This window comes from Salvelinus alpinus, chromosome 5 (assembly GCF_045679555.1).
Source record: "Salvelinus alpinus chromosome 5, SLU_Salpinus.1, whole genome shotgun sequence".
NCBI lineage: Eukaryota > Metazoa > Chordata > Actinopteri > Salmoniformes > Salmonidae > Salvelinus > Salvelinus alpinus.
The window spans coordinates 67,309,073-67,335,205 of record NC_092090.1 but is presented as its reverse complement, the minus strand read 5'-3'; the positions used below and the strand labels follow the sequence as shown (position 1 = coordinate 67,335,205).

At 44.2% G+C, this 26,133-nt stretch overlaps 1 protein-coding gene across 1 annotated transcript in view; it reads left to right on the top strand.

Moving 5' to 3' along the window:
• Positions 1-7,423: 7,423 nt before the first annotated feature.
• gnb1l (guanine nucleotide binding protein (G protein), beta polypeptide 1-like) overlaps positions 7,424-26,133 on the top strand; it is a 29,637-nt gene continuing 10,927 nt past the window's right edge. Inside the window, exons 1-5 of the mRNA XM_071402835.1 lie at positions 7,424-7,537; positions 21,400-21,561; positions 21,775-21,900; positions 22,978-23,140; positions 24,748-24,840. Of these exons, the coding sequence (XP_071258936.1) occupies positions 21,452-21,561; positions 21,775-21,900; positions 22,978-23,140; positions 24,748-24,840 (492 nt within the window). The 5' untranslated portion in view covers positions 7,424-7,537; positions 21,400-21,451. The remainder of the gene's footprint in view (positions 7,538-21,399; positions 21,562-21,774; positions 21,901-22,977; positions 23,141-24,747; positions 24,841-26,133) is intronic.

Below are 26,133 nucleotides of genomic sequence, written 5' to 3'. Positions count from 1 at the left end.
CATCTTCAATGCTCTTACTGAGGGAAGGAGGTTGTTGGTCAAGATCTCGCGATACATGGCCCCATCCATCCTCCCTTCAATACGGTGCAGTCGTCCTGTCCCCTTTGCAGAAAAGCATCCCCAAAGAATGATGTTTCCACCTCCATGCTTCACGGTTGGGATGGTGTTCTTGGGGTTGTACTCATCCTTCTATTCCTCCAAACACGGCGAGTGGAGTTTAGAGCAAAAAGCTCTATTTTTGTCTCATCAGACCACATGACCTTCTCCCATTCCTCCTCTGGATCATCCAGATGGTCATTGGCAAACTTCAGACGGGCCTGGACATGCGCTGGCTTGAGCAGGGGGACCTTGCGTGCGCTGCAGGATTTTAATCCATGACGGCGTAGTGTGTTACTAATGGTTTTCTTTGAGACTGTGGTCCCAGCTCTCTTCAGGTCATTGACCAGGTCCTGCCGTGTAGTTCTGGGCTGATCCCTCACATTCCTCATGATCATTGATGCCCCACGAGGTGAGATCTTGCATGGAGCCCCAGACCGAGGGTGATTGACCGTCATCTTGAACTTCTTCCATTTTCTAATAATTGTGCCAACAGTTGTTGCCTTCTCACCAAGCTGCTTGGCTATTGTCCTGTAGCCCATCCCAGCCTTGTACAGGTCTACAATTTATCCCTGATGTCCTTACACAGCTCTCTGGTCTTGGCCATTGTGGAGAGGTTGGAGTCTGTTTGATTGAGTGTGTGGACAGGTGTCTTTTATACAGGTAACGAGTTCAAACAGGTGCAGTTAATACAGGTAATGAGTGGAGAACAGGAGGGCTTCTTAAAGAAAAACTAACAGGTCTGTGAGAGCCGGAATTCTTACTGGTTGGTAGGTGATCAAATACTTATGTCATGCAATAAAATGCAAATTAATTACTTAAAAATCATACAATGTGATTTTCTGGATTTTTGTTTTAGATTCCGTCTCTCACAGTTGAAGTGTACCTATGATAAAAATGACAGACCTCTACATGCTTTGTAAGTAGGAAAACCTGCAAAATCGGCAGTGTATCAAATACTTGTTCTCCCCACTGTATATATAACTACAGTCATTTGTGTATGTAATGTAGCCCTTTGGCCCTGTGTCATACGTTATGACAAATGAGCTCAGTGCCAGAGTATAGGCAGGGTGATCATTATGTGGAGGCCTATACTGTTGGAACAGTATCCTGTTGTGTTAGGCACTCACCTTTAGCCAATGACAAAATATCTCTCCGTCCCTGCCCTTGCCACTTCCACTGACTGGGATGGGAAAGTCAAGAGGACATGAACTTGGGGAGAAATGCCAACTTTCCCTGTAAATATGGAGGAGTTCCAGGAGTAGGGTATGTATCCTTTCCCTGCTGTGGCTGACAGTTACAGTAAGTGACCATGAGACCATGAGAAACAGCCAGGGCTGCACCATCCGCGCCAGCAGGAGGGGGGAGTATCACAAAGCCCTGATAAGAATATTAACTTCAGACACTGTATGCTCCCCCCTCCTCTCGACCAGTCCAGGGGAGGATGTCTTGATGGTGGTGTTGCTGATTATGACAGTGCATCTGCTATGTTCTGTTGTGCTCTCCCATTGCAGGCTGAACAGGCCAGGGTCTTCATTAAAAGTGTGTTAGGTTGCCTCCCCCGTGCTCCGGCCTCACCCATCTCTCCTCACCTTCCCTGGCCTGAGATCTCTCCGCTCGCACCCCAAGCCAACAGCCCAGCTCACTTCAGCACTGACGTCCAACAAAAACAGCAGGACCTGGGAGAACCCATGGATCACATTTTCCATACTACCTGGTTGTGCACATCTACCCCAAACCTCCCACACGCACACTATTCTCTCCCTCTCTTTCTCTCTCTCTCTCTCTCACACACACTAGATTTTCTTACAGAACAAAACTCCAGCATCATGTAAGATTTGTATTTACATTTAAGTCATTTAAGTCATTTAAGTATTGTTTTAATGTAATGAAAAATAATTGTTATGCTTCAAATTGTCCAATTAACTTATACAGACATCTGTGCCGGGCATGAGAGCCCATCCTTGAACAGTATTAATCATTGGATTCACCAGGATGTTGAATGCTTAACTTCGAACTTTAGTCTTCCAATATACATTTTGGTAAGACTCTGGACTGTGGCCCATTGGCCAAAATCCTCTGAAAGAGTCACTGCCTAGAGTCGACTTCCGACTTGACCACATCCACTGGATACATGATGGACAAAAACCTCAAAGCACATAGTTTATTATTCCCTTGTGAGAATTTCTTGAGCGCAGTGCAAGGTGGTGACTTATAGTGGCAAGTGTTTGTAGGTGTTTGAAGGTCTGTAGACAGTAGATACAGGTGGTCCAATATCTTAACACACCACAGCACTCTCCACATTAACCTAATACCTCTACTCCTCTTCTTCAGGTATTTCCAACACTAAGTTTACCTGACAACATGATACACCTAAACAAAAAACGGAGAATGCTTGAGGTTTAGCTGGATATAAAGGTGAACTTGTGTTGCCATTTCCTGGTAGTTGTAATGGATAGCTCATGCTGTGGTGGCTGTTGAAAGGCTTTGCCAGTTCCCACAGCCATGCAGATGTGGCCCTGGCTGGCTGCAGTTCTGTGAGAGTCTGCTCCACTGTCAGTAAGGGATCTGTACTGTCATTAAGGGCTCTGAACCAAAGGAAAGACAGCATGGCACAGCATGGTAAACCGGGTTAGACGGCATGGTAAACCGGGTTAGACGGCATGGTAAACCGGGTTAGATGGCATGGTAAACCGGGTTAGACGGCATGGTGGACAGGGTTAGACAGCATGGTGCAGCAAGGTAGACAGGATAGACAGCATGGTGGACAGGGTTTAGACAGCATGGTAGACAGTGTTAGACAGCATGGTGGACAGGGTTTAGACAGCATGGTAGACAGTGTTAGACAGCATGGTAGACAGTGTTAGACAGCATGATGCATCATGGTAGACAGTGTTAGACAGCATGATGCATCATGGTAGACAGTGTTAGACAGCATGATGCATCATGGTAGACAGTGTTAGACAGCATGATGCATCATGGTAGACAGTGTTAGACAGCATGGCAGACAGTGTTAGACAGCATGGCAGACAGGGTTAGACAGCATGATGCATCATGGTAGACAGGGTTAGACAGCAAGGTGCAGCAAGGTAGACAGGATAGACAGCATGATGCAGCATGGTAGACAGGGTTAGACAGCATGATGCAGCATGGTAGACAGGGTTAGACAGCATGGCAGACAGTGTTAGACAGCATGATGCAGCATGGTAGACAGGGTTAGACAGCATGGTGCAGCAAGGTAGACAGGATAGACAGCATGATGCAGCATGGTAGACAGTTAGACAGCATGATGCATCATGGTAGACAGGGTTAGACAGCATGATGCAGCATGGTAGACAGGGTTAGACAGCATGATGCAGCATGGTAGACAGGGTTAGACAGCATGATGCAGCATGGCAGACAGGGTTAGACAGCATGATGCAGCATGGTAGACAGTGTTAGACAGCATGATGCAGCATGGTAGACAGGTTTAGACAGCATGCTGGCAGACAGGGTTAGACATCATGGCAGACAGGCTAAGACAGCATGGTAGACAGGGTTATACAGCATGATGCACAGAGTTAGACAGCATGATGCAGCATAGTAGACAGGGTTAGACAGCATGGTAGACAGGGTTAGACAGCATGATGCAGCATGGTAGACAGGGTTAGACAGCATGATGCAGCATGGTAGACAGGGTTAGACAGCATGATGCAGCATGGTAGACATCGTTAAACAGCATGATGCAGCATGGTAGACAGGGTTAGACAGCATGATGCAGCATGGTAGACAGGGTTAGACAGCATGATGCAGCATGGTAGACAGGGTTAGACAGCATGATGCATCATGGTAGACAGGGTTAGACAGCATGATGCATCATGGTAGACAGGGTTAGACAGCATGATGCAGCATGGTAGACAGGGTTAGACAACATGGTAGACAGGGTTAGACAGCATGATGCAGCATGGTAGACAGGGTTAGACAGCATGATGCAGCATGGTAGACAGGATTAGACAGCATGATGCATCATGGTAGACAGGGTTAGACAGCATGATGCATCATGGTAGACAGGGTTAGACAGCATGATGCAGCATGGTAGACAGGGTTAGACAACATGGTAGACAGGGATAGACAGCATGATGCAGCATGGTAGACAGGGTTAGACAACATGGTAGACAGGGTTAGACAGCATGATGCAGCATGGCAGACAGGGTTAGACAGCATGATGCATCATGGTAGACAGGGTTAGACAGCATGATGCAGCATGGCAGACAGGGTTAGACAGCATGATGCAGCATGGCAGACAGGGTTAGACAGCATGGTAGACAGGGTTAGACAGCATGATGCAGCATGGCAGACAGGGTTAGACAGCATGGTAGACAGGGTTAGACAGCATGATGCAGCATGGTAGACAGGGTTAGACAGCATGATGCAGCATGGCAGACAGGGTTAGACAGCATGGTAGACAGGGTTAGACAGCATGGTAGACAGGGTTAGACAGCATGATGCAGCATGGTAGACAGGGTAAGACAACATGGTAGACAGGGTTAGACCGCATGATGCAGCATGGTAGACAGGGTTAGACAGCATGATGCATCATGGTAGACAGAGTTAGACAGCATGATGCAGCATGGTAGACAGGGTTAGACAGCATGGTGCGGAATGGTAGACGGAGATCTAGACAGATAGTGTTTGATGGATCACTAAGGGTTGTTGCTTTTAGCTGCGTTATCTAAAAAAAATGGCTCAATTGTCTTGTTCTTGGGTCAGATACTTGGTTTTTAGTTTTTTTGCTGTCAACAAGAATATATAATTTAGCTGAATAATAACAGGTATTAGGCACAACACAAGCAATAAACATGTGTTCTATAGATTTGATGTTAATGTTCCAGTTTCCACTGTATGTATCAATTACTGTATGGTATGTATCCATTACTGTATGGTATGTAACTATTACTGTATGGTATGAATACATTACTGTATGGTATGAATACATTACTGTATGGTATGTATCCATTACTGTATGGTATGTATCCATTACTGTATGGTATGAATCCATTACTGTATGGTATGTATCCATTACTGTATGGTATGAATCCATTACTGTATGGTATGAATCAATTACTGTATGGTATGTATCCATTACTGTATGGTATGTATCCATTACTGTATGGCATGAATCCATTACTGTATGGCATGAATCCATTACTGTATGGTATGAATCCATTACTGTATGGTATGTATCCATTACTGTATGGTATGTAACCATTACTGTATGGTATGTAACCATTACTGTATGGTATGTATCCATTACTGTATGGTATGTATACATTACTGTATGGTATGAATACATTACTGTATGGTATGTAACCATTACTGTATGGTATGAATCCATTACTGTATGGTATGTATGCATTACTGTATGGTATGTATGCATTACTGTATGGTATGTAACCATTACTGTATGGTATGTATCCATTACTGTATGGTATGAATCCATTACTGTATGGTATGTATCCATTACTGTATGGTATGTAACCATTACTGTATGGTATGTAACCATTACTGTATGGTATGTAACCATTACTGTATGGTATGAATCCATTACTGTATGGTATGTATCCATTACTGTATGGTATGTATCCATTACTGTATGGTATGTAACCATACTGTATGGTATGTATCCATGAACTAACGCTGCAGTCTTGTTTGTTGAGTGTTTTGCACTGGATGGTTGGTGTATCTCCTCTGTGGTGAGAGAGAAGACTATTCTGAGTGAGTGACAGGAGACTGATTCTAGTTCTATCTACAGTTTGGCTGCATGGTCAGGTCCAACCAACAACAGGACCCTGCTTGGCTGGCCAACCTAAAGCCTTTCTAATTTGGTGATGAGCTGTAAGATGACCTGCTTGCCCCTTCTCTCTTGGTTGGATGGATAATAGTGATCATAGTACCCCCCCCCTCCCCCTCGTTGGACCCAGGGAGACCGGGGTACTGGCACCCAGGTGCATTGGGCTGGCAGACATTGTCATCCACACGGGGTAAACTGAGACACAGCCACCAATAATTGATGAAGATGTAGGGCATGGCATTTGACCAGGCCAGTCAGCAGACACGTTCCTGTGGCCCTCCACTGAAGGGTCATAATCCTGCCACCTCCATTAGTTGTAATTGATTTAACCACAGACGCCCCTCCTTCCTCCTCTCCCCTCCTCTTCATTCCCTCCATCGACCGTTTGCATTATCTTCCTCCTCCCTCCCATCGCATTAGCTATAGGTAGATGAAGTGGTTCTTTCTCTCCCACTTCTTTTTGGTTTTTCAGCTGTGGTTGATGTAAAAGAATAATAATTCATGACCATGTGTGTGGTCAGAGGCATATTTCCAAGCCCTCATAAAGACAATACGTCACACTGTACTTGAATTCTTCTTCATGCCAAATTCTTCCTTGGTCCCTAACAGTATTTTTGACCGAACACCTGTGATCTTGTATTCTTTATTGTTTCATTTAGGAGTGAGGGGGAATGGCTCAATGTAGCCATCTTCCAGCCTTAATCCATGGCCCCTAAAGAGGTTTAAAACACTCTGGTTTCATCTAATCTTTTCGCTCAGACCCAGCCGAGCTTGAAACCTCCTCTTTTCTATGATAGGAATGGACAAATAAAGGTCTCTCCCAGCACACTCATGAAAGGACACTGTGTGCTCTGTGGATTAGGGGCTTGCGTTTTTTTCTCTTTCTCAATTACTGAAAAATATATATTTTTAAAAATAAAGAGTCTCCTGTTTGCTCAGTATTATACCTTGCCAAAGGTTTTGCAGATTCTACTCGTCTATTTTCAAACCTCAGCTGTGCTCTCCAGAAACAGCGTATTCTGTCTTTGAAGGGACTCAGGATCTCTCAATGTTTTTGATGCAAGTCAAATCCAGGTTTCAGATTGAACATATTCAGAGAATATTTAGATTGCGTTGCTAAATTGTCCGTGGTATCATTAGTAACCACCTTACAAGTTGAGTGGCTTTTATGGGGCTTCTTATTTTCATATGCTATGACTGAATCTGATAGATTTAATAAATGTGAAATTTGTATTATCCTTGGGCTATTCATATAGGCCTACATTCAGATTCAGACGTGTTAGGTTGTGCCATTAATTAATTGTAAACACAGCACACATCTGATATAATATATAATTCATTATATTCTGTTATGTTATATTATCATGATAATGTCTCGTTAGCATTGTATTTACTGTAGGCTAATCTTTAGAAATTCAAATTGTTTCATTTACACTACGAGAGAAAAGGGCACTCAGTTGGCGTTGGTCCAGCCAAAAGCTCAATGGTCCAGCCTGTCAGCGCATGAACTGCAACAAAATAAATGCAGGCACTGGTAAGGACGACTGAAAAGAAGGGTCCTTCATGTTCAACCGGCGCTTGTTTTGCATCGCTTCCCCACGCTTTGCTAAGGTACCTTCCTTGACACCTTTCAAATTACATGCACATTGATAATGTATCGTTTTTCCTATTGTTAGTATCACTGGTATTTGGACTCACGTTAAAGAGCTAGTGCTGTGTTTTGTTTGCAAATGTTGCTAGCCTGTGGACTTAGCTAGCTAATAAGTACACTGCATTGGAAAGCCTGTGCTAGCCAGGCTAACGTTAGCTGGGATAGAAGCTTCTAGCTAGTAGTTAAATATGAATTTCTTAAACGTTGACAATACATACAATTGTAGTATAACTGCATCTGTATAGGTAAGTCAAGCTAGATTGCGTTGTTTACAGCAAACTCATAGATAGGAATCCCTGCTAGATCCCTGCTTCCGGTTTAACACCAACATTAATAACAGACTATCAAGGAAGACTAGTGTCACACAGTTTGTTATGCACACACTTTAAACATGTCATGAGAATGTGTGATACAAGAGTGCAGATAAGAACAGTGATTAAATTGAGAGCCAAAAAAGTTAGTATAACTAGTTAGTCGATTTTATTGATTTGTTGTGTCTTGGAGAGGGCACATCAGGTGGTTAGCAAGAGTACAGCAGTGGTGTAGGCTGGTGATGAATAGCAGTCAATCCTCTTGTCCCGCTATCCTGAAGTGTGCAGGTAAAACCCCAAGAGGAGGGAATTGGTGATAATACAAACAGATAAGACAGAGGTACGCGTTGCCCTAAGTCAGGACGATGCAGCGACAAAGTGTTCCATCAGTGCCTGCCTGCCTGCCTGATTGAGGCTTGTATGGTATTAGAGTCCCTTATCTACCATGGCCCCAGTTCAGCAGTCACGCCATTGACGGGAACAATGCCTCCTCTTCCCCCCCATTGGCGCCGTGAATGACAGTGGGCGTGGGTGCACTTGTGTCTGACTTTACCCTCTATCTAAGCTAGCTGCCGCTGTGCTGCGGTGTCATGTTATTTCAGTCCAGATACCCTCACCAGCAGCCGATCAGTCACACAATAAAAGGGCGTGTGTCCCTTCCACTTCCTATGTTGTTGAATAAACTGGAGTTTTATCATGGACCCGGGTCTCCATTCAGCTCGTTGGTTTCCTCCTCGGGAGAATCTGATAGTATTGGCAGGGATGTGGGGAGGGTCTCGGAAGAAAGGCTGACTAATGGTTAAAGAGTCAAGGCAGCCTGGCCCCCAGTGAAGTGGAAATACCCATGGAGGAAAAGGGAAATGCAAGATAAGACTTCCGAGGCGCAAATTGAAGATGTTGGAAGAACCGTCCACGTTTACTTTTCGTCAGCCAGCAAGATGAGTAGGCCTAACGAACAGCAAAAGCACTGGCCTATGTCAATCTACTATCCCCTATAGTACAAAAGTTAACCTATTTTATTATGCGAGAAATAAATATTCCAAACAGTACAGCTGTCCCCGACTAAAAAATAATATTGGTTGACCGAGAATCGTCCTGTTCTTTCAACCAATCGATTGGTCGAAATGTTTAAACTTATTTTGCCACATCATTTTATCCGTAAATTGTATTACTTGTTTCAGACTGAACATTTCTGTTACCGAAATCCCTAATGTGTTTAGGAAAAACATCCCCTATTCCCTCAACCCTTGCTCTCTTTACGTGAAACATGTAAGCATCGCATGCATGTGACCAACAGGGCCTTACCTATAGCCTATCATAATCACATCAATAAATTGGTTATAACAAACTCTGAGCACAGTAACACATGAAGGTAAAATAGATGCGGAGGACGTGAAAAATGTACTTGAAACGGGCGAATGTTTACTGGTTGCTCAGGAGGGAAAGGGGAAGTCAGATCTGTGGAAGACATTGAGTTAGTTGTTGAAACTACTGGAGTTCCAGATAAAGGAGGGTATATGAGCAAGAGTTGCGAGAGGTATTGTGTGTCATGAAGTTGATGTCAGATTACAATATACATTTTTCTGACCGTTTGGAACAGTGTAAACAACACTAAATAAATACATGTACCGGAGTGTCGCTTCTAACGAGAGAAACAAGATATCTGAAGCCTTGATTTACAGCAAGAAAAAGTGTTGCATGCATTTGTGAATTGCCGTTTATTTATTGTTTAGGCTAATTATTCAAAGCTGAAAGCTCCCTTTTTGATATTTATTTAAAAACTAAAATGCTTGATTTGCATTTCAAAGCATGAATGTCTTGTGATTGCATGGACGAATGAATGATTGATTGATACACTAGGCCAGGGCTGCCCAATCCTCTTCCTGGAGATCTACTGTCCTGTGGGTTTTCTGTTCAACCCTAATTTAACACACCTGGTTCTACTTATTAGCTGCTCAAGAAGACCTTAACTAGCTGAATCAGATATGCTAAATTAGGGTTGGACTGAGAACCTACAGGACAGTAGATCTCCAGGAAGAGGGTTGGGCAGCCCTGCACTACACTATATATTGAAATATAGGCCTAAGTAAGTTACGGTATTAAGACCAAACAGGATGCGCTCTTAAGGCTACAGTTCAATGGTGGTTTTACAAGGATACTATACTAAGCCTACTAATGATAACGACATTACTTATTATTATAATGATGATCATAATAATAGTAATTATAACAATAAGGAGATCAAGAAAAAGGAGTGTATAGGAGCGAGAGCCTCTTTCGAACAGTGTAAAGAACACTGAATAAATGATAAGCAATACTAGTCTATTATAACCAAATAAATTGTAAAGCCTTTATTACAGCATAGCACAGATTTAAAAACAGCTGAATCTGTGAAATTGCTTTATCCAACGTTTTGCCATTGCATGAGGCTTGGTGCTCGCGGAATCAGTAAGCTATTAAACAAACATTCAAACAGGCAACAAAAGCTAAATCTGTCTCATTTCTGTAGATCAATATGGACTATTTATAAAGCCAGGCACATTTTAACAGGCTATTGATTATAGACCTAATTAAGTTTAGTTTCCTCTCTCCTCAATTTTCTTAGACAATTAGGCTTAGGCAAGGGCTGTTTTTTTGTCTCTGCTGCTGCTGGCGGCTCCTCCTCTGCTTTTCCCGTGGTTCATTTTCATGCCAGCCAGGTAGGCTATACTCCTGTTGTAAAGAGAAGCAATGTGCGTAATATTAGGAAAGTTGAAAAAAACATATAGTTGGCCTAGCCTATAGAAAGCTGATGGGATCCTCCTCTTTTTATTAGCGGCCATCACTCTGTTTTCTCCCACAATTACATAGCCTATAGAAATGTTGCGCAACATGAGCTCATGGGCTCTCATGAAGTGTTTGATAGATTTTTCATATACGTTTCTATTGATGTCAGAGTGATTTAAAGGGACAATAGTACCCGTTAGCAAGTTTGGTAGGCTACTAACGACCATCATCAGCATCAGAGCTTGGAGAAGCCTAGTAACCGTAGCTAAACGGTCATGTGGAATTTGACTGCGGTCATGACTCGTGACCACCGTTGAGGTGGTAATACAGTCACCGTAACAGCCCTAGATGTGGGGAGGGTCTCAGAAGAAAAGTCTGACTAATGGTTAGAGTCAATGCAGCCAGGCCCCAGTGAAGTGGAAGTGCCCACGGAGGAACAGCGAGAAAAGGGGGAAATGCAAGATAAGACTGTTCCGATAAAGAACAATGACTAATAGCTGAGGTATGATCTCACTAAAGGAGGCATTTCTTAGTTGCCATGGAACCTACCGTAGTGTGTTTAGCCAAGTAGGTCAAACCTGTAGTAGAAATATATTGTAGTTAATTAAAATGACCTGTAAAAACAGGCTATTCAGAATGTGTGTGTGTGAATGCTCTGCAAGGTGCTTGTCATTTTCATCATGCTTATCAAGGCTGAAATTTGATGATTATAATCAGACCCTGGCCCTGTTCTCTCTACATAATGGGTTTTGTGAGACTGGGTAGTATATTTTCCGTAACAGCCTCCCTGTGATCTGTATGTCCTGCTCGTATTTATGAATGGCATAATATGACAGGGGCAGCTCAGGTGGGTAGCTAACTATCATGTGAGAGGCAGCTACCAACTCCAAAGAGCCACTGAAGGAATGTGGTCTGGACAGCCGTTATTCCACAACTTTGAAGCCCTCCCCCCCCTTCATATAAGCAGCAAGCTCTGCGAAGCAGGGGACACAGGTAGTGGCTGCGTTTGATCTGAAGGTCGCCAGCCCCTTGCCGGTGTTGAGCGATACCTGGCTGGAGGAGCTGGCTCTTATTTAATAACATGAAGGGGAAGCGGACTCTCATAATTAGGCCTAATTACCCCGCAGGTGTTGACAGATGGGCCGAGAAGAGACACGCTGCCTTTATCCACAGACTTAGAGTCAGATTACCAGAGCTGTCTTATCTGTTACAGGGCCAGTAGGAGACTCACTCTTCCCCTGGCCTGGCTCTTCCCACCGGGACAGGCAGGCAGATCTGGTCCGGAGGAGCTCGGGTATATTAATCAGTCAATGTGATTTATTATTCCCTTCCTCCCTGTCCCACAAATTTAATTAACTGTTCTATAATTTCTTGCGGGTAGGCTATATGACAAATTCCCTGACTGACCCACTGGTTTTATGGTTATCTGTTGGTTCAATCATTTTTGAAATGTCGGGTATTTAGTTTTATTAACTTGGGGGGGGGGGGTTTAAGACCTGTGGTTTGCCCAACAGTGATGATCCTCCACAATAGCGTGTGGCCTACTAGCCTGGTGGCCTATTTGACTTCTATAGACCTACTGCTACTACTATCCATTCCTCCACACAAAAGGCGAGCGTGCGAGGCGTGTGTGTCATATATTTTAGAACGCATTGTTTTGAATTATAATGACCCAACCGAAGCCAGGCGGGCAGGTTGTCCGCTTTGACGCCTTTCTCAATCAGAATGTGTCTCTTTTTTTGTGTTTTGTCTGGCATTGTAGTCACACTTGGAAATGTTGTCTTTGTTCACTTTTTTTCCCAAGCTCATTTCAGTTGAGAGGTAGCTAAGGGTTAAGGCTTTACCGTACATGTTAAATAACATCAACGCATCCACTTAATAGAAACACAACATCGCCATCAGCGAAGGTGATTGGAGATATGGATTATCCTGCTAGCATACAGGCACTGCTCTGCCTGTCCCATCCTTCCCACCCGCCTCGCTCTGTTTGTTCCGCCCACCCGCTTCGGGTGAGTTTTTCGCTTAAGTACAGTATTTGTCTTGATTTTACATCAGTTTTCATACAACATTTGCACTAGAATACCAATTACAGCTTTGTTTGCTTGGTTGCCTCCTCAGGTTAGCGTGAAACAATTGAAGAGCCTCTCTGAATGGGTTTGAGTGACACCCTGTCACTGGAATGTTTATTTGTCTAGTTTCACTGCCTCCCACATGTTTGTATTGGGGTTCTTGGGTGACTTGCTAACAACCAACCACCACAACAGCTCCATTGTTGGGGCAATCACAGGCAGCGGCTCTGGAAATGCTGACGCCACTAAACAGAGGATGAGGACAGTGGGCTGAGGAAGCAGTGGTGTGGTAGATGGGGTTGTTTCTATTTCCACCTTCAACATTCTATTGGGGGGGGGGGGGTGCAGGCTGGGTGGTGGGCGTGCAACCTACTTCTGTGATATTTCCCCAACTGCAGTAGTTTCCTTGTCAATCATCCAAACACCCCCCCATGCACAGCCAGTGTGTTTGATTGACATGCAGGCGGTTGGTCAGGGGAGGAATGTTCTGAGGCCCAGGCAGTCAGTGTTTGTACAACGAAAGCACAGTGTGGTTCCAAACTAGTTGAGCCTCAGCCCAGCTCCAAGAGCTGTAGGCCTGCAGTAGCACAATAAGGGAAAGGTACCTTAATCCACCTGTTATCAGGGTGAGCCTCCCTGTCACATACAGAAACGGCCACAGAAACAGCACGACAACAGCTATGGAATGTAGCCTGGCCTTCCCACCCATCCTTTCACAACCTCAGGCTTAACTAATATATCTTCACAAACTTCTACGGTTGCCGTTTTGTTCAAGTTCTTCATACCCCAATGTAGGTTACTACACTGAGTGTACAAAACATTAGGAACACCTTCCTAATGTTGCACCCCTTCCTTTTTGCCTTCAGAAGAGCCTCAATTCGTCGGGGCATGTGTCGAAAGCGTTTCGCAGGGATGCTGGCCCGTGTTGACTCCAATGCGTCACACAGTTGTCAAGTTGGCTGGATGTTCTTTGGGTGGCGGAACATTCTTGATACGCACGGGAAACTGGGGGTGAAAACCCAGCAGCGTTGCAGTTCTTGACACACTCAAACTGGTGCGCCTGGCACCTACTGCCATACCCCGTTCAAAGGCACTTAAATCTTTTGTCTTGCCCATTCATCCTCTGAATGGCACACAGTATTCAGACCCCTTGACTTGTTTCATATTTTGTTACGTTACAGCCTTATTCTAAAATAGATTTAAATCGTTTTTTCCCCTCATTAATCTACACCCATTTACATTTAAAAAAAAATTATATCACATTTACTTAAGTATTCAGACCCTTTACTCAGTACGTTGTTGAAGCATCTTTGGCAGCGATTACAGCCTCAAGTCTTCTTGGGTATGACTCTACTAACTTGGCACACATGTATTTGGGGAGTTTCTCCCGTTCTTCTCTGCAGATCCTCTCAAGCTCTGTGAGGTTGGATGGGGTGCGTTGCTGCACAGCTATTTTCGGGTTCGGTCTCTGGCTGGGCCACTCGGGACAAGTCTCTGAATGTCCTTGAAACCACTCCTACGTTGTCTTGGCTGTGTGCTTAGGGTCGTTGTCCTGTTGGAAGTTGAACCTTCGGCCCAGTCTAAGGTCCTGAGCGCTCTGGAGCAGGTTTTCATCAAGAATCTCTCTCTACTTTGCCCCATTCATCTTTCCATTGACTAGTCTCCCAGTCCCTGCCACTGAAAAACATCCCCACAGCATGATGCTGCCACCACCATGCTTCACCGTAGGGATGGTGCCAGGTTTCCTCCAGACGTAAGGCTTGGCATTCAGGTCAGAGTTCAATCTTGGTTCTGTCAATCCAGAGAATTTTGTTTCTCATGGTCTGAGAGTCCTTTAGATGCCTTTTGGCAAACTCCAAGTGGGCTGTCATGTGCCTTTTACTGAGGAGTGGCTACTGTCTGGCCAATCTACCATAAAGGTCTGATTTATGGAGCGCTGCAGAGATGGTTGTCCTTCTGGAAGGTTCTTCCATAGAGGAACTCTGGAGCGCTGTCACCTCCCTGACCAAGGCCCTTCTCCCCCGATTGCTCAGTTTGACTGGTCGGCCAGCTCTAGGAAGTCTTGGTGGTTCCAAACTTTTTCCATTTAGGAATGATGGAGACCACTGTGTTCTTGGGACCTCCAATGCTGCAGACTTTTTGGGGTACACTTCCACAGATCTGTGCCTTGACACAATCCTGTCTCGGAGCTCTACAGACAATTTCTTCGACCTCGTGGCTTGGTTATTGCTCTGACATGCACTGTCAACTGTGAGACCTATATAGACAGGTGTGTGCCTTTCCAAATCATGTCCAATCAATTGAATTTACCACAGGTTGTAGAAACATCTCAAGAATGATCAATGGAAACGGGATGCACCTGAGCTCAATTTCGAGTCTCATAGCAAAGGGTCGTTATACTTCTGTAAATAAGGTATTTCTGTCTTCGCTTTGTCATTGTTGGGTATTGTGTGTAGATTGATTAGGGGAAAAAATATTTAATATATTTCACAATAAGGCTGTAACGTAACAAAATATGGAGAAAGTGAAGGGGTCTGAACTTTTTGAATGCACTGAATGCACAATCCATGTCTCAATTGCCTCAAGGTTAGAAAATCCTTCTTTAACCTGTCTCCTCCCTTTCATCTACATTGATTTTGAAGTGGATTTAACAAGTGACATCAATAAGGGCTCATATATTTCACCTGGTCAGTCTATGCAATGGAAAGAGCAGGTGTTCCTAATGTTTTGTACAGTCAGCGCTTTAGATTGTTAGGTCGCTTGTGGTAAACCTATAATATGCATACGATGTAGGCCTATGTCTCTGGTTTCTGGTTAGACTAGTCATTTATGATGATGCAGTGACCGATTCCAGAAGCTTTCGGGGATCCTCTTTCTCTCTGCTTGAGCGGTCAGACCCTGGGTGATAGTGTGATAGTGGTGGCTGGCTGGCTGAAGTGGTAATGGGATAGTGGTGTGGTGTGGGACTGGGGATGACTGTGGTCTTTGTGAAGGTTCGAGTTAGACGGTGATGCAGGTGCCCTCTTCTTAATTAGGGAGGCTGTCCAGAGGTCTGTCTCTCTCAGCTTCACAGATTAACATGGACAATTGAACCAATAACCTTCTGAAATGAGCTTCTCCAAAATACCTGCGGCTCCAGTTTCAGCGTGTGCCGATGTGGAGGGCAAGGGTTAGCCTATAGGAGTAGGGGTGGGGTGTGATTATAAACTAAGATTGCCGATAAAGGAGTAATACAAAAGTCTTGAAACAAAATCGTCCTATTCTCACATTTCCTACGGAGCAATTTCGGGGGCCAACAGAGATTGTATTTTAATTCCATAATTTTTTACTTTGTATTAAGATAATGAACTTGAATTTGTTTTTCAGTGGTAGTGCAATTGAATCATTGAATTCATAAATTGAATTTATAGTTCACGATTTGAAACTGAATTGAATGAATTGCATTCAGCTTTAAATTTCCATTTCAATTTATATATTCAATATTTATATATTCAGTTTCAATATATATGGTATATATTGCATTCATTGTCCGTGTATCAAGTTTACAACCAATAATTTAAGTTTGTCAACGTTTCATATATTCAACTTCTCAGGTGCATTCAGATTCATTTTTTAAATTCCGTTCTCTAAATTCAGATTCAAAACCAGAGATAAAATCCAGGTATTTTGCCAGCCAACAAAGATACAGAATCAAACGCTCTTTGTTGTCAACAGTAGCCTCTGGCTTCAGAAACCGCCAATGTGACATGTTGAATTTATTTCCTTCCTATGAATTTGTCTCTAGCGTTTGAACCGTTGTGTCTATAAGCTATTATGACCCCATTCCTGAAAGCGAAGACTCTCCCCTCTGATGATCACAGGGACTAGCATTTCCACTCCTTGTTTAATGTGTGACTGACTGGTTTCGAACCAGGTCTCCCGCATTTTACAAGACTGTGTTAGCCCACTTAGCTTAAGCCCATGGGGAGGAGTTCAGGAAGCTGACACAAGTCTTCAAGTCTCCAGCAAGGTTAGGCCTTCTCATCGAAACAGCATGGTTCATCAAACCACCGCAGTTAGATTTCACCCCCCTTTGACATCACACTGAGGTCACAGCACCAATATAAGTGACTGGGTTTGAAATCGGGCCTACTGCACACTTTCCGGAGGATCTGTGCACCCCATTTAACGAGAGTGCAACAGATCCATGCATGTGATCAGCAACCTTGCCTGAGACCTGAAGACGTGTTAGTTTGACTGATGCGGTTCTAACCATAGATATAAAACAGTTCTGTCTCGATGGTTCTAACCCAGGTCTCCTGTTCGCCAGACAATGCAATTTTGCAGGTCTCAGACAAGTTGCTTATCACGCAAGCGTGGTCACTGAACCACCTGTCTTACACATCACCCCCCCCCCCCTTTGACGACCTCCTTGAATAGACGAATCCTAGTCATAGGACCAATCCTTAGGCTTTAGCTCAGCAGGCTAACACAGTCTTAATCTAGTCAGTCACACCCTTATAATAACTACCCTTGCTGGAGACTTGAAACTAACACATGTCAAACGAATACGTCTTCAGGTTGCTCATCACATAAGCATGGATCACCAAACCATGCTCTTTTAAGGAGTAACCTTGCTCTATCTTGAAGACTTGTATTAGTGTAGCAGGTGGAGATCTGTGAAAGTCACTCCTCGGCCTGAAGTGTCGCCCATTACGCAATTGAAGAAGGCCTTTTTTAATAGCACGATGGGTTGGAATGCTTCAGGAGGGTGGCCAAGTGTCTTTCCGGGGCAGAAGTCTTGAGTTCGAGTCTCCGTATGAGCTGAATCAGGGGGAAGCGGTACTCGCTAAGCAGGCAGAAGCGTGACGTCCCTTACAATGGTGCCCCTGGACTCGGATCTACAGTTGTGCTGAGCTCAACCACGGGGGTCACTGTGGAGTGAGTTTGGGGGGTGAATGTAGCAGATGGAGTTCTGTGAAACTCACTCATCAGCCTGAAGTGTCACCCCTTGTGCAATTTGAAGAAGGCCTTTTCAATAGTGTGTTGGGTTGGAACGCCTCAGGAGGGTGGTCACGTGTGTTTGTGAGGCAGATGTCCTGAGGGATGAGTGGAAACGGGGGGGGGGGTATGGAAGCGGTAGGCTACTTGTTAAGAAAGCAGCTTGTTGTCCTTTACGTGAACCTCCTGAACGTTACAGGGTTATTGAACTACATTTTAATAGTGGCCAAATTAAGTTTAATACAAAAGTTTTTTATACACGCCATTCTAACGTCTCCTGCACGGCCTGTGATTATCATAAAGGTGAACAGAAGACACGTCCATGTTCAAGAGAGTCTTCGCTTTCAGGAATGGGGTCATAATAGCTTATAGCCAAAACGGTTCAAACGCTAGAGACAAATTCATAGGAAGAAAATCTATTCAAAATGCCACATTGGAGGGCCTCCCGGGTGGCGCAGTGGTCTAGGGCACTGCATCGCAGTGCTAGCTGCGCCACCAGAGTCTCTGGGTTCGCGCCCAGGCTCTGTCGCAGCCGGCCGCGACCGGGAGGTCCGTGGGGCGACGCACAATCGGCATAGCGTCGTCCGGGTTAGGGAGGGTTTGGCCGGTAGGGATATCCTTGTCTCATCGCGCTCCAGCGACTCCTGTGGCGGGCCAGGCGCAGTGCGCGCTAACCAAGGGGGCCAGGTACACGGTGTTTCCTCCGACACATTGGTGCTGCTGGCTTCCGGGTTGGAGGCGCGCTGTGTTAAAGAAGCAGTGCGGCTTGGTTGGGTTGTGCTTCGGAGGACGCATGGCTTTCGACCTTCGTCTCTCCCGAGCCCGTACGGGAGTTGTAGCGATGAGACAAGATAGTAATTACTAGCGATTGGATACCACGAAAATTGGGGAGAAAATGGGATACAATTTTTTTTTTTTATGCCACATTGACTTCAGAACCGCCAGCAGCTACTGTTTACCATACAGCGTTTGATTCTGTTGAATCTGTTCTCTACCTTTCCTGGCTGGAAAAGTACCAGGATGTTTTTGAATCAGAGTGGAATTGAATATATGAAACTTTGATCAACTTGAAATTATAAACTCAGGGGAAAAAGAAACGTTCCTTTTTCAGAACCCTGTCTTTCAAAGATAATTAGTAAAAATCCAAATAACTTCACAGATCTTCATTGTAAAGGGTTTAAACACTGTTTCCCATGCTTGTTCAATGAACCATAAACAATTAATGAACATGCACCTGTGGAACGGTCGTTAAGACACTAACAGCTTACAGACGGTAGGCAATTAAGGTCACAGTTCTGAAAACTTAGGACACTAAAGAGGCCTTTCTACTGACTTTTAAAAACACCAAAAGAAAGATGCCCAGGGTCCCTGCTCATCTGCGTGAACGTGCTTTAGGCCTAAGAGAGCGCTACAGGGAGACAGGATGGACAGCTGATCGTCCTCACAGTGGCAGATCACGTGTAACAACACCTGCACAGGATAGGTACATCCAAACATCACACCTACGGGACAGGTACAGGATGGCAGCAACAACTGCCCGAGTTACACCAGGAACGCACAATCCCTCCATCAGTGCTCAGACTGTCCGCAATGGGCTGAGAGAGGCTGGACTGAGGGCTTGTAGGCCTGTTGTAAGGCAGGTCCTCACCAGACATCACCGGCAACAACCCACTGTCGCTGGACCAGACAGGACTGGCAAAAAGTGCTTTTCACTGACGAGTCGCGGTTTTGTCTCACCAGGGGTGATGGTCAAATTTGCGTTTATCGCCGAAGGAATGAGCGTTACACCGAGGCCTGTACTCTGGCACGGAATCGATTTGGAGGCAGAGGGTCCGTCATGATCTGGGGCGATGTGTCACAGCATCATCGGACTGAGCTTGTTGTCATTGCAGGCAATCTCAACGCTGTGCGTTACAGGGAACACATTCTCCTCCCTCATGTGGTACCCTTCCTGCAGGCTCATCCTGACATAACCCTCCAGCATGACAATGCCACCAGCCATACTGCTCGTTCTGTGCGTGATTTCCTGCAAGACAGGAATGTCAGTGTTGTGCCATTGCCAGCGAAGAGCCCGGATCTCAATCCCATTTAGCACATCTGGGACCTGTTGGATCGGAGGGTGAGGGCTAGGGCCATTCCCCCCAGACATGTCCGGGAACTTGCAGGTCCCTTGGTGGAAAAGTGGGGTAACATCTCACAGCAAGAACTGACAAATCTGGTGCAGTCCATGAGGAGGAGATGCACTGCAGCTGGTGGCCACACCAGATACTGACTGTTACTTTTGATTTTGACCCCCCCCCTTTGTTCAGGGACACATTCCATTTCTGTTAGTCACGTGTCTGTGGGACTTGTTCAGTTTATGTCTCAGTTGTTGAATCTGGTTATGTTCATACAAATATTTACACATGTTAAGTTTGCTGAAAATAAATGCAGTTGACAGTGAGGACTTTTCTTTTTTTGCTGAGTTTAGTTTGTAAACTTGATACACAGACAATGAATGCAATATCTACCATATTTAAACTGAATATATTCATGTTGAACTTTGAATAGTCAGTTAAATAGAATTTTAAAACTGAATGCAATGTTAATTCTATTCAGTTTCTAATCATGAACTACAAGTTCAATTTATGAGTTCAATGATTCACTTTGTGCATGACAAATTCAAAAAGATTTAAATTCAAAATCCTAATACAATTCAAAATTGTGGAATTCAAATGCAATTTCTGTTCTCACTAAAATCGATCCATAGTTTCTCAATTGTTATTGTGTCTCGTTGTCAAATCGGTGTGACTTGACATTGAAACATAATTTCCTCTTTACATTTTTGTGGTCGGGGCGGATTTCCCGAGCAGCCCTACCTACACAAACATAAACGCCTGTGTGCTGCTGCTGCCTTTTGAGAAGCGTATGCCGATCGAAACTCGAGTGAAAATCCTGACTCTCTCTGTGTTTGCAGTAATTAAGCTGTCAAGTGGTGTGATTTAGGACGTATTGAGTAAGATCAGTTCTTATGTAGGCCTAGAAGGACGAGGAATAAGTATCTCATCCACTTCTTCACCTTATGCCCACAGGCATTATTTGTGTAGTGAATAGATAGACTGTCTGTTAGACATTCTCAAATTATTACCATAATGGAAGATGGCTGAGGATTTGAGGGATGAATGAAATATAGTCCTTTGACATGGTCCCAAAAATATTTTTATAGCAACAAATTAAGATGGATACTAAGGCTTGTTTTTTGCACATTATTATTATTATTATTATTATTATTATCCCTCTAACTTGCACAAATTCTTTCTACAAGAGTCAATCTAATCAGCTCTGTCTGGAGAGTAGTCTTCATTTGTTAATGGCAAGGTCTTTCTCAATCACAGCTGACACTGTTGACATCAGCCCAGGCTTGTTAATGGCAAGGTCTTTCTCAATCACAGCTGACACCGTTGACCTCAGCCCAGGATTGCATGTTAGCCAAACTCCATCTCACTATCGATTTGGATCTGCACTGATTGGAATAATTCACCTAAATGAAGTTAAAATTACACCCTCATTCCTTTCACTTATTATCAACCCCCTCAATTCCATTGTAATCAGAACAGGATTTACCCAACTCACTTCAAACAGTCTCCAATGTTTGGTTGACCTCTCTCCTTTTTAACACAGTTCAGTTGTGACTGTGGGATCTTACTTGTGTTCCAGTGGATGAGATGACTGTGGTGGTGACCTCCAGAGCTTCGAGAGTGACCCAGTGATGGCTCGTCCTGCCCCTGCTCCTCTGTACACCCTGAGGGGGGCTGGATCCCCCCTTAATGCCTTGCACTTCGGCTGCTGTGAAGGGGACCCTCCCCTGCTCTTTTCTGGGTAAGGGATCACGCCCCGTCTCCATAGAACAGCAGAGCTGCATTAGTAGCCAGACACGCAGCATTTGTCTTTTTGAAAACATGTCCTTGTGAATGGTCGGGTATATGATTGTTGTTTTTGAAAACGTCTCATACGTAACAACGTGATTTAGTTACATGCAGATGAATCTTTATGACGTAAGAATGATGAGGACTTGAATGTTGTGTTGTGTAGCTCAGGCCAGGGGTCAGTCCATGTGTGGAACCTGACCACCAGGAGAGCTGAGAAGGTTCTAGAAGGTCATTCTGGAGCCTCTGTCACCTGGCTCAACACGCTCCACTCCAGAGACACTCTCATCAGGTAATGACAAACTACCTTACTGACAATACCAGGCCTCAACTGCTCATCAGTTTTTACTCACAATGCGCATTGTTTAGCTGTATGAAATTAGCCAGGTTCAATGTTAGCATGACACAAGCTGAATTAAATGTAAAAGGATTTGAAAATAAAAAAAGCTTGGTATACTCTGTGCTTGCTCTGTTGACATTGCAGAGAGATTTGCTTGTTTTTTTGGGAGAAATCTTCAAGACAGAACTGGAATTTCAAATTAATATGAAAAGCGTATACTAAAATATGAAAATACTACTTGTCAAAATTGATATCCATCTTACCTCTTGTTTTATGTCCTGCGGATTCGAAAAGCTGACGAGTGAGCCTGTCAGGTAGCCTTAATCCTTGCACAGATTCCAGCCTGGTTTACAAGGTGCAATTGTCCAGATTTCTTACTGCTTTTTTTCTGTGGTCTCCATTGATTTAGTCACCCTAATTCTGGCCAACCTACTAGGGTAAAAACTCCAATAACCTTTTGAACGGATTATGATAGAGACATGAGGTTGGACCATTGGTTTTCTTAGAGGATTATCCACACAATGAACATATTATTTTACCCAATGGTCAAAAGATCAGCTTTTGATTGGACACCCTATAACGGGGATCATCAACTAGATTCAGCCATGGGCCGTTTTATTTTTTCCCTTGCGCAGATTGTCGGGGGGGCCGAAGCATAATTACTAATAATTTGTAGACTGCAAATGAAGTGTAAGAAGCCCAAATGGATATAATGTTTGACTAAAACATGTTAATTTCAAACCTTGCTTACTCATGTGCCTTTCTATTATGTGTGGGAATATTTGAACAGATTTCTTAAATAAAAATCACTTGGAGCTGATTTCCTGGTGTTAAAGTATTTTATGTCCAAAAATGCTCAAAAAAATTGGGGGGCCAAATAAAACCAGCAGCGGGAAGAATTCGGCCTGCTGGCTGCCCGTTGGGGAAGCCTTGTCTATACATTTGTAGCCTCACTGCGGGTGCCATGTTAACTGCAGTCTTTTCTGTTATATGTTAGTGTGTGATTATGATCTGTGTACGGTCGGTCAGTCAGGGGCGCGACATGCGTGTGTGCTTGTGGGACCTGGCAGAGGGGCGCGGTGATGTCACGGACGCCCTGTGGACCGGCAGTGTGGGGTTCTGTCGCTGTTCCCTGCTAGAGACTGGCCCTGGGAGATGGCTACTGGCCCACGCTGGAGAAGCCATGGAGGAGGTGAGAGAGGGAGGGGCTGAGGGATGCTGAGAGGGGGGGGGCTGAGAGAGATTTGTGTTTGTGGAAGGGCTTTAAGCCTCTCTTATAGAAACTTGTGAGCAAGCGTAGGTTTAGTGTGCATCAGCCAATGACAGACAAATGATTGCACATTTCACCTTCCCCCCCACTTTCATGTGAGTTTTTCTTAGTGTGTGCGACAGGCAGCTTTCCAGGCACCGTTATTGCCTTCAGATTCATGTTACTCACCCTGTTCTGATGAAGCCTCACATGAAAGAGACAAATGTGCCGCCGCTAACTCCAGCCTATAGAGACAGGCAGGGCGAGGCCACGGGGCGCCTGCAAGACCAGCACCCTCAATAATGCCATTGTGACGGCACTCATGCGTGCGCACGCACACACACACACACACACACACACACAAACCCTCTGCCTTATCACTCTGTCCCGCTCTCCTGTCTCACCCCTGGCTGCCCCACAGTCATCCATGCCTTTCCCACAGTCATCCATGCCTTTCCCAGGGGATCCTAATCATAGGTCTAGACCCATGCCTCCACACACACACACACTCAGCTACAAAGCATGGCACGCTGGTGTAGATCTGAGCCAGAGGCGGAGGGAGGGAAGGAGTTGCACCATCAATTTGGGAGGCAGGCAGGTTTAATGTTTCCCCCTCGCTACCTCGTTGCCATCGGATTGCTTCCATTGCAAAAGCATTAAATAAAAGAGTGGGTGTTTTATTTATGGATATCAGTATGTGCACCTGAGGCACAGCGAGTGAAGCAGCTACTTAAAGCCCTCTTTGTCTGGCTGGCAAGTTCGGGGTAAACATGAGGCACCCCGATTAAAATACAGATCACTCCCTTAAACGGGATCTGAAATCCGATTGGTCCGCGTAACGTGATGTGTGAATCGGATTGGTCTGTTGAACAGGATGTTTAATCTGAGCCTTAATGAGGATGTATCTCTCTCTGTTTCTGTGTCAGTCAGAGAGACTGAGTAGTGTAGCCATAGGGGATGCCTCCCTCTCATTAGATCGTATCTAGGTACAGAGACGGAGTAGCTGTAGGGTCTCTCTCTCTCATGGGCTTTCATTAGACTGTGTATTTTATCAGTCAGTACCAGCGTGTCTAGGTCAGGAAGTCAGGTCTTATTGGGATGTATTATAGACTAGCTCCGCTCCCCCCGAGTCTAATAATAATAAGACGGCCATAAAGTGTAAAGCTGTTATGTCCCGTTGCGTTTCCTGTTGCTGCGCTGAAATGAGGGATTCGAGTTTGAACTTGATTCATGAAAATAAATAAATGAAATGACTGGCACCCGGCCTAAAGTTTGCCTCGTCTCTGTTGTTCATGTTTTGTATTTATTATGGATCCCCATTAGCTTCTCTTCCTGGGGTCCAAACACATTAAGGCACTTACATCACACACAAAACAAAATATTAAACAGTACATCATGTAACATTATTACACCACTACATATCTGCTTGTTTGATCGTCTCTTGCCTGGGTGGGATAGTCAATGACTTAGTTTGAATGTAATAACCATGTAAAAATGTAGAAATCCACTTCTTATTCTGCCTGAGTGTTTGACTGTTCCTCTTCCTACAGGTGAAGATCATTGAGCTGCCCAGCAAGAGCCCAGTTTGCTCCCTGATACCACAAGCCAAGCTGGGGATGGTCATGTGCATCAAGCTATGGCAGGTAAGGACTGTCCAATACACTGTCTTGTTCTCCCAGAAGTCTAGGGCTGCGTCCCAAATGGCACCCTATCACCCATATAGTGCACTAGTTTTGACCAGAGCCCCTATGTACTGTAAAGGGAATAGGAGACCTTTTGGGACACAGTCTAGCCACCTGCAGCTACAGTGCAGAATCACACTGCACTATAGAGTTCAGTCAGTTCACTTTTCAACCATAAAAGGGAGAAAAAAAATATGTATTTTCCCTTCCTCTCTCTTCCTTAATGTTTCTATTTTTACTGGTTGTAAATGGATTGGCTGAGAGCCTTCGACAAGACGCATACATAAAAGATACGTCAACAAATATGAGACTACTCTTGGCTTGGTGATTTATAGCTAGAACTTGTCCCGGGCCATTTTTTCCAGTGCCTTTCTCGATTGACGACGAGCGAGTCGAGTCCCAACACTGTAATTACAGTGTGTGCAAGGGCTGAGGTTCAACAGCCATATATCAGCCACTCAACCAGCCCTCTAACCACCAGCCAGCTGCACATTGCATCTAAAGATTCTTCACCGCCCTCTGTTTTGTAAATACTGTCGAGTTTTATCCCCCCCCCATGAAAGAGACCTGTAATTATTTTCACGGTTAATTAATATTTCTTGCTTTGCAGTATTTCTGATTTTCTGCTTATGCAAGACGTTTAATGATTTGCGGCCGGTTGGTTTGATGACACAACAGGGGCGGTTTGGGTCTGCGTTTCTTTGGGAGTTTAGTGGCAACAGGAAGCAGAGCAAGCGATGCCGTGTGTGTACTAGAGGTCGTCCGATTATGATTTTTCAACGCCGATACCGATTATTGGAGGACCAAAAAAAGCCGATACCGATTAATCGGACGATTTAAAAAAAATATATATATAAAAAAATGTTTTTATTTATTTATTTGTAATAATGACAATTACAACAATACTGAATGAACACTTATTTTAACTTAATATAATACATCAATAAAATCAATTTAGCCTCAAATAAATAATGAAACATGTTCAATTTGGTTTAAATAATGCAAAAAAAAGTGTTGGAGAAGAAAGTAAAAGTGCAATAAGTGCCATGTAAGAAAGCTAACGTTTAAGTTCCTTGCTCAGAACATGAGAACATATGAAAGCTGGTGGTTACTTTTAACATGAGTCTTCAATATTCCCAGGTAAGAAGTTTTAGGTTGTAGTTATTATAGGAATTATAGGACTATTTCTCTCTGTACGATTTGTATTTCATATACCTTTGACTATTGGATGTTCTTATAGGCACTTTAGTATTG